General features: G+C 47.6%; 1 protein-coding gene across 1 annotated transcript in view; it reads right to left on the reverse strand.

Annotated features, from left to right (window-relative positions):
* Window positions 1-222: 222 nt before the first annotated feature.
* Window positions 223-8,675, reverse strand: part of TAS1R2 (taste 1 receptor member 2) — a 17,011-nt gene continuing 8,558 nt past the window's right edge. The window contains exons 5-6 of the mRNA XM_011379748.1: window positions 2,305-2,428; window positions 223-1,151 (exon numbers count right to left, since the gene is read on the reverse strand). Coding sequence (XP_011378050.1) covers window positions 223-1,151; window positions 2,305-2,428 — 1,053 coding nt within the window. The remainder of the gene's footprint in view (window positions 1,152-2,304; window positions 2,429-8,675) is intronic.

Here is an 8,675-nt window from a genome sequence, read left to right on the forward strand (position 1 = left end):
AAATAGCCTCAGGGAAAGGAACAAAGAGTGAATATTTTTAGGCATCCATCACTAGGTGGGTAAAAATGGGCAGGACGCAGAGAACCTCGAAGGGACGGCAAATCAGAGAACAAGGCAAAGTGGTAACAGTCAGTATGGCTTCCCCTTCCATCTGGAGTTGAACAAGCCAACCCCCTCACCTCCATCTCCCAACGCCAAGGTCCTCCGTCCCAGTGGGCAGAGCTAGTCCCTCCCCACAGTATAGCCCTGTATCATGCTATTAAAATAGGCTGCCGTATTGCGCTCCGGGTAGAAGAGGATCATGTAGCACTTGGGGCCAAAGTAGCCTAGGCTGATACCCAGGAGGTTGAGCACAGTGACCAAGAGGTCCAGGATGGTGACCAGGACCCCCTCATAGACAGACATGAAGGTGCAGAGGGAGACGTAGGAGGCGAAGTAGAAGATCATGCAGAAGGTGATGAACTTGGCCTCGTTGTAGTTGGTGGGAAGCTCTTTGCCCATGTAGGCAAAGCTGAAGCTCACCACGGAGAGGACCAGATCCAGGCTGGTGTTGAACAGCAGCCCCTTGCGGTAGTTGGGATTGCAGGATATGAACATGATCTTGGGGTCATCGGGGTCAGCACGGGCGGTGGGGCTGACGTTTGTGATCAGCAGGCTAACAGCCACAATGACTACCTTGAGCATCGTGATGAACGCCACAAAGAGGTAGGGCCCATGGTAGCGGACCCAGTAGCCGTAGGCACGTGGGAGGCGGCTTGCCATCTTGAAGATGCAGACGATCTGGAAAGAGCGCACAGTGATGCAGGAGATGCAGATGGTGAAGCAGAGCGTGAACAGGACCTGGCGGCAGAGGCACGTCATGACCGTGGGCGGCCCGATGTACACGGGGACCAACGTGTATGTAACCAGCAGTGGTATCAGCATCAGGAAGCACATGGGGCCCCCAGCTGAACGAACCACGGGCGTCTGGAAGTGTTTCCAGAAGATTATGAGGATGGCCAGAGTGCAGAGGTAGCCCAGGGCAGCCAGCATGGTCACAATAATGGTGGATGCCTCATGCCATTGGAGGAAGGTTAGTTGCCGCTTGAAGCAGGAGGTGTGTTTCTTGTGGGACCACTGGTTACTTGGGCAGGGCTGGCAGTCAAATTCATCTGCAAGAGCACACAGCACCTCTCATCAGTCACACCCACCCTCCTAGCACCTACATCCTCCAGACCTGCACTAAGCCAAGCCCCAGGGGGAAAGAGAGAGAGAGAGCTAAGTGCAACCCTGCAGTCATAGCCAACATTCACTAAGTCTCTTACCCCCACTGGTTCATCAAATGCTCACAGCAACCCCATTTCACAGAGAAGGAAATGGAGGCTCAGCCAGGTAAGGTCACGAAGCCAGTAAGTTACAGAGGCAGGAACTGAACCGCGGTCTCCTTGACTCAGAGACTAACAACTGTAATTCCTTCCTCCCAAGACCTCACTCTCTGGTGGGAGAGGAAGTCAACCATTTATTCAAATAATTCATTCAACAAATATTGTTTTGAGTGTCATCCACTGTGATAAGCACCTGTGGTGGGAGGCGACAGACCCAGCCCCCTGTCTTCAGGCTATTGAGCAGTTAGGAGAGGAAGGCCAGCAAAATCATTCGACAAACTTTTGCGAGCACCTACTCTGTGCCCTGTGCTCTGCTGGGTACATAGCAAGTACTTTGATTGGTAGACGTATGCATCCACTTAATTTACTAATCAGTGAAGTCATCAAAGAAATAACTTGAGCCCCAACTCTGAACAGTGCTAAACACCAATGTGAACAGAGATGGCATTGTCCCCACCTTCCTGGAGTTTATGTTCTATAGGGACAGGTGTTAATTCTTCTAGTCAAAAAAGTCATTCGAAAAATATTCACTGAGCAAACATGTTATGCTCTGAACTATGCTAGGCACTTGGGAGGCCAGAGATGTCCTGTTTGCCAGAAACGTTCCTTCTATTGGCAGAAACATTCATTCATTCACTCATTTATCATCCAGTGGACTTCCCCTGGCCTGACACCCCTTGGCTGTGGGCTTTGTGTGTGTGGATGGGGATCAGTTACGGCCCTGCATGGTTGAATGCTGTTCCTTCTCCCATCCACCCCAAAACAGCCTGCATTTTTCTCTACACCAGGTATGGGGGAGATACAGTAGAATCAAATATGGTCCCTGGCCTTCGGACACTTGCCTCAGGGAGACTCAGGAGGTGCTGCCAAAGGGTGAGGGTCCTGGGCAGAGCAAGGGCAGGGCAGGGGCAGGGCAGGGGTATGGACCTAGAAGTCGTACCTGCAGTTTTATTGAGGAAGGTGCCAGCGGGGCAGTCAAGACACTCAAAGCAGCAGGTGTGGATGCCCACGGCCTTCTTCTTTTGCCCAGCCTGACAGTCCTTGGAACACATGGACACAGGGATCTGGAGGAAGGAGGACACGAGTCCCTGAGGCCCTCTCTCCCCACACTCCGGGGGCCTCCCGACTCTCTTCAACTAGCAAGATGCTCAGGGGAGGGTGGCCTGCCCCTGTCTGGGAGGGGGAGTGATGCTAGGTTTGTCATTAGAGCTAGACCTTCATAGGAACTCGCTTACCTTTGCCTGCCCACGACCTAACCCACCTTCTGCAGGTAACAGCACCCAGCTGTGGAGACAGAGACTTTCTGAGGTCACTGTCAATGACTGACCGCAGGAGACAGAGTTTGAACTGGCACGAGAGATGGCTCCCGGGGGCACAGGCTTAACCTTCAGGAGCCCCACCAGATTTTCAGGGTAAAGACTGGAGAAAAATCCCCTCATGCTTCCAGCAAGGGATGTGGGAAAAGTTACTACTTTGAAACACACCCAGGGCCTTCTGCTGTCCTTAGCACAGGCTTGCCCTCAAGGGAAGGCTCTATTGAAAAAGCGAGCAACACAAGAACAGATGGGCAATGTAAGCAGAAACATAAACTGTGAGAAAGAATCAAAAGGAAATGTTAGAAATTAAAAATTAATAATAAAATAAACGTGGGAATAGAAATGAACAATGCCTTTGACGAACTATTTTACCAGAACCTAACTGACAAGGGGGACAGGAAATACCTGTCTCCAGCCCGCACAAGCTTTCCTGTCTCACCTAAGGTCGGGGGAGCTGAGAAGCACTTGTGAAGGACACAGCCCAGGGGCACAGACAGGCTCACTGAAAAAATGAAACCTGGTCACGGGATTATTATAAATGCTTCCCTCCTCCCACACTTACCACCACATCCTACGGGTTCCTGTGTAATAAAGGGGCTTACAACCAAAAGAACTGCAAGGCTCACGGCCTATTTAAGAAGGAATCTCTGCGGAAACCCAGACACCAAGACCAAAAATAGGACACTAGAGGAAATTTTAAGCTCTGACACAATAGCTACAGTAAATAGCAAACATAGCTTAACTCTTACTCAAATAAACATAAAATCTCCTACTAAAGATTTATTTACCTCAGTTCCTTTTGACTAATATATCAGGTTTGGCTTTCCACAAAAAATTACGAGGTGTGTTAAAAAGCAAAAACAAAAACAAACAAAAAATACATTCTGAAGAGAGAAAACAAGCATCAGAATTAGACTCGGCTATGGCAGAGATTTTGGAATTATTAGACCAAGAACTTAAAATAGCTATGATTACTATGTTATGGCTCTAATTGAAAAAGTGGACCACATGCGAGAACAGATGGGTAATGTAAGCCAAGAAGTGTAAATGCTAAGTAGGAATCAAAAGGAAATGCTAAGAATTAAACAAACAAACAAATAAACAAACAAAAAACATGGTAACAAGTGAAGAATGCCTCTGATGAGATCACCAGCACACTGAACATAGCCAAGAAGAGTGTGTTTAAAGATATGTCATTAGAAACATCTCAAACTGAAAAGAGAGAAAAAAAAGGATGAAACAAAGAGCAGAATATCCAAGAACTGTAAATACAAAAGGTACAACATATAGATATTGGGAATATCCAAAGGAGAAGAAAGACAGCAAGAAACAGAAGAAATGCTTGAAGGAATATCGACAGAATTTTCTAAAATTAATGACAGACACCAATCCACAGATCCAGGAAACTGGGAGAACACCAAGCAGCTTAAGTACCAAAAAAATCTACACCGAGGTATATCATATTCAAAGTGAAAAAAAAAAGGCAAAGATGAAATCTCAAAGGAAGCCAGAGGGAAGAGATATCAACCGAAATCATTCCTAGAGAAAAAAATAGGACATTTTTATAAAGATAAAAGTATCGATCCAGAAAGAAGATATAATAATTACAAACATACACACATCTAACAAGAGAGACCCAAAATACATGGTGCGAAAACCATCAGAACTGATGAGAGAAACAGATAATTCAAATATAATATTCCACATAATACTTAGGGACTTCAATACTCTCCTCATAATAACGGAAAGAAAAACTAGGCAGAAAACAAGTGAGGAACTAGAGGACTTGAACGACACAATAAACTAAACCTAAAAGATATACACAGAACACTCTACCCAACAGCCACAGAATGCACATCCTTCTCAAGTTCACAAGGGACATTTTCCAAGACAGACCACAAATTAAGTCTCAGTGGATTTTCGAAGATAGATATCACACAAAGTAGCTTTTCTGGTCACAATGGGATGAAGTTAGAAATGACACATGGAAGGAAACTGGAAAATTCACAGATTCGTGGAATTTAAACAATGCTCTTAAACAACCAATGGATCAACAGAGAAATCACAGGGAAAATTCGAAAATACTTAGAGATAATGAAAATGAAACATCACACACCAAAACGTAAGGTACAGTGAAGCAGAGCTAAAGGGGAATTTACAGCTTCAAATGCTCACGTTAAAAAACGAGAATAATCTCCAGTCAACAATCTAACTTTACAACTTAAGGAAAAAGAAAAAGAACAAATTAAACCCAAAGCTAGCAGCAGGAAGAAATAAAGATTAAAACAGCCATAAATGAAATAGAGAATAATCACATAGAAAATCAATGAAACCAAAAGTTGGTTTTTCAAAAAGATCAACAAAACTAAGTAACCTTTAGCTAGATGGACTAAAAAAGAGAGAGACAAGACTCAAATTACTAAAATCAGAAATAAAAGTGGAGACATGACTACCAATTCTACAGCAATAAAAAGGATTGTAAGAGAGAACTACGAGCATTTTCCTTAAGTTGTAAAGTTAGATTGTTGACTGGAGATTATTCTCGTTTTTTAACGTGAGCATGCCAACCAATTGAATGACCTCAATGAAATGGACAAATCCCTAGAAACACAAAACCTACCAAGATGAAGCCACAAAGAGATGGAAGATATAAACAGACATATAACTGGTAAGGAGAGTGAATCAGTAATCAGAAATCTCCCCACATAGAAAAGCCCCGTACCTGATGGTTTCACCAGCGAATTTTACCAAATATTCCAAGAACAGCTTGGGCTCCCTCTCACATGGTAGACCTGGCTACCACTGCTGCTGAACACCTAACTTTCCAGCAAGAGACATCACGCTAAGCCCTTGATTTGGCTCCATCTGCAAGAAGACCAGCCAGCCCACTGCTGGCACGTCTGTCACACCAGATCCTTTCCTCCCCGGAGGGAGCACTGATTCTTCCTTGTAAGAATTTGCCTTCCCTGACTGCAGTGCGGTGTCACTATTCAAGGACTCACAGACTGGATGACTTACTGATGTGGGGTCCCCTATAACATCAACTCACACGAGGGTCTTGATTTACGATAAACAGGGTGTGACATGGACACATGACCATAGGACCAGCCAATCCCAACATATACCCTCATTATCTCATGCAATTCTTTTTCTTCTAGAAGGTCACATCCAGCCTAATAAAATGATAGGATGGCATATAAAGGTTCCACTACACCCTGAGGGTGGGGGAACTGTCTTTGAGGATGAAGTATAAGCACTGAATGAAAGACTGGTATACAGCTCTGTGGCCCCAACAGCTAAAATTACCTGGGCCCGGCACACACGGGTGGAAGAAGGATTGGCCAACTCACCAGTATTCTCAGGGCCCCTTCTAGAATTGTTGCTCTCATCCCCACAACCTTAGACTCTGCTAGAATAGAGGTTCTGGTCTCCAAAGGGGAAATACTCCCACCAGGAGATAAAACAGGGCTCTGTGATAACCTCCTGGTCCCTTACGGGGCCTCATGCCAGTGAAAGGAAAAAGTAACTGACTTGGATGAGTGTGAGGAGCTGGGATTGCTGCTGACATGAGGGTAGGAAAGAATAGATCTGAAATCCAGGGGACTCGCTGAGGTGGCCTTTGATGCTTCTAGCCCAGTGAATATGGGGCAATTGCACAAACATGGGCCAGCAAGGACAAGGCGATGGTGGGCTCAGACACCTCGGGGATGAATGTCTGCATCACCCCACCAGCCAAGTGACCTGGAGCAGCCACGTGACTGAGGGTGAAGGGGTCCAGAATGGATGATGGGAGGGAGGGAACCTGCAGCAGCCAGGTCTGGGGCTCGGTTCACTCAGCTCTCCTTGTGCCGAGACTGGGTTGGCTGCTGCCCTAAAAACTCCGGCTCACCGGGCTCCATGAAGGACACAAAAACAACGGGTAGAGTGAGGAGTAGACACTTCTGAAGCCTCCTTCATATTTTCTCACCCTCTTTTATTTCTGCCAACGCAGCAGCAAACAATTTCATGCAAGCGTCACCTGTCAGCACCTCCCCGCAGCTACGCTGCAGATCTCTTTGGCGCCCTGCCCTGGGCTGCAGCGTGAGGTGCCTGTGGTTAGTGCTTTGGCACTCATCGTATGTGACCTGGAAGTTCAAGGTGTAGCATTCCATGAGGTGACCCTTGATCACTGAGGGGATGAGGGAAGGTACAGAGCCAATGGACCGATGTCCTCTTCTTCCCTCCCTTGGGAGACAATTCCAAAGTGGCTCCTCAGAAGGTTCTGGCAAAACTCAGAGCATTCCCCTGTGCTGACTGTCCTTCTTTCTCTGTTGAACTGCCCCCTTACTCCTGTTCCCCTACATCATATCCTGGGATAACCCAACTGCACATAAACCCTTGTCTCGGTGTCCGCTTCCTGAGGAAAAGCCAGGCTAGGACACTGATATCTGTTGAATTGTGTCCCCTCAAAATTCCTGTGGTGAAGTCCTAACCCCCCAGTACCTAAAATGTGACCTTACTTGGAAACAGGATCCTATCAGAACTAGTTAAGTTAAAGTCATGTGGCGCAGGTAGGTCCCCACTCCAAGATGACCAATGTCCTTGTAAAAAGGGGGGACATGGAGACAGATACACCCACAGAAGGAGCACCATGTGAAGAAGGCAGAGATCAGAGAGATGCTTCTATAAGCCAAGGAAAGTCAACAGCGGCCAGCAAACCCCCAGAAGCGAGGAGAGAGGCCTGGAGACTCTCCCTCAGGGCCCTCAGAAAGAACCAACCCTACCAACACCTTGATCTTAGACTTCAGCCTCCAGAACCATGAGACAATCCATTTCTGTCGCTTGAGCCTCCCAGTTTGTGGTACTTTCATATGGCAGCCCTAACAAATGAATAAAGACACCAACCCAATTTACGCCATGAGAATCCCCAAGAAGCTCCGGAACTAGCAGCACCAGGTAGCTCTGGAAATGGGGATAAAGTGTGGGGCAGCGAGAGAGTGACGAGAGGTCTTTGAGGAGCTTTGCTATCCCTAGATCCCCTCCCCCACCCTTCCCACACCAGCGGAGCAATGACAGCTTATTATCTAAGGAGGGTAAAACACAGGAACCATAGATGGACAGATGTCAGATACAGTTGAAGGCATAGCTACCGTACCGAAAACATGAGTATTAATTGACAGGATGAGTATTAATTGACAGAGAGAACCTCCACCATGGACATGCTGTGTGGCCTTCGGCGGGTCGTGCAATCCCTCTGTGCCTTCTGTTTTCCAGCCCATAAAATTGGGAGACTAGCGGCATCTGCTGCCTAGGGCTGACGTGAGAACTGAAGCCCCTCGCACACACGTGCCCAGTACATGTTCACTTGGCAGAGGCCCCTGATTCCCGCGGTCCTGAGGGGACAGAAAGCCATGAGCTTTCTGTTCTCAATCAATGGTGGAAGGAGAGGACCCCAGACAAGATGCCCACAGCAGCTATCGGTAATGAATCTCAGGTATCCTCCTCGATAAAAATAACGTCCCTGGCCACCCCCGCGTGAGCCCCTCCCCCCCGGCCCCTGAGAGCTGACCGAGTCATCGGGGGTGTGCCAGGAGACTTTGTCCACGTCCTTCAGCAGCCGCTCCGTGGGGTGGTAGAAGGCGATGCTCTGGAATGGGCTCCGGCTCTCGTTCCATTGCCACTGGATGACCTCTATGGGCATAGGCAGGTCCCCTTCCTGGTCAAAGAAGATTTGGTGGCCCAGGAGGGTGAAGTTAACCTTCTTGAGCTCCTGAAGTAGCTAGAGGGGCCGGACAACAAGGAAGTGGAGCTGGCGTCAGAGGGTAGGCCAGACCCGGGAGAAAGCGACCATCCCACTGGCCTTGATCTCCACATCTGTGAAATGGGGGCAATAGGACTTTGTGAATGTGGCGGTTTGGGAGGCAGTGGCCGAGCGCCCTGACTTTGGAGTCAGATGCCTCTGGGTTTAAGCATCAGCTATGCCACCTGCTGTGAGGTCTTGGACCTGTCACCTAAT

Source organism: Pteropus vampyrus, unplaced genomic scaffold (assembly GCF_000151845.1).
Source record: "Pteropus vampyrus isolate Shadow unplaced genomic scaffold, Pvam_2.0 Scaffold374, whole genome shotgun sequence".
In the NCBI taxonomy this organism is placed as follows: domain Eukaryota; kingdom Metazoa; phylum Chordata; class Mammalia; order Chiroptera; family Pteropodidae; genus Pteropus; species Pteropus vampyrus.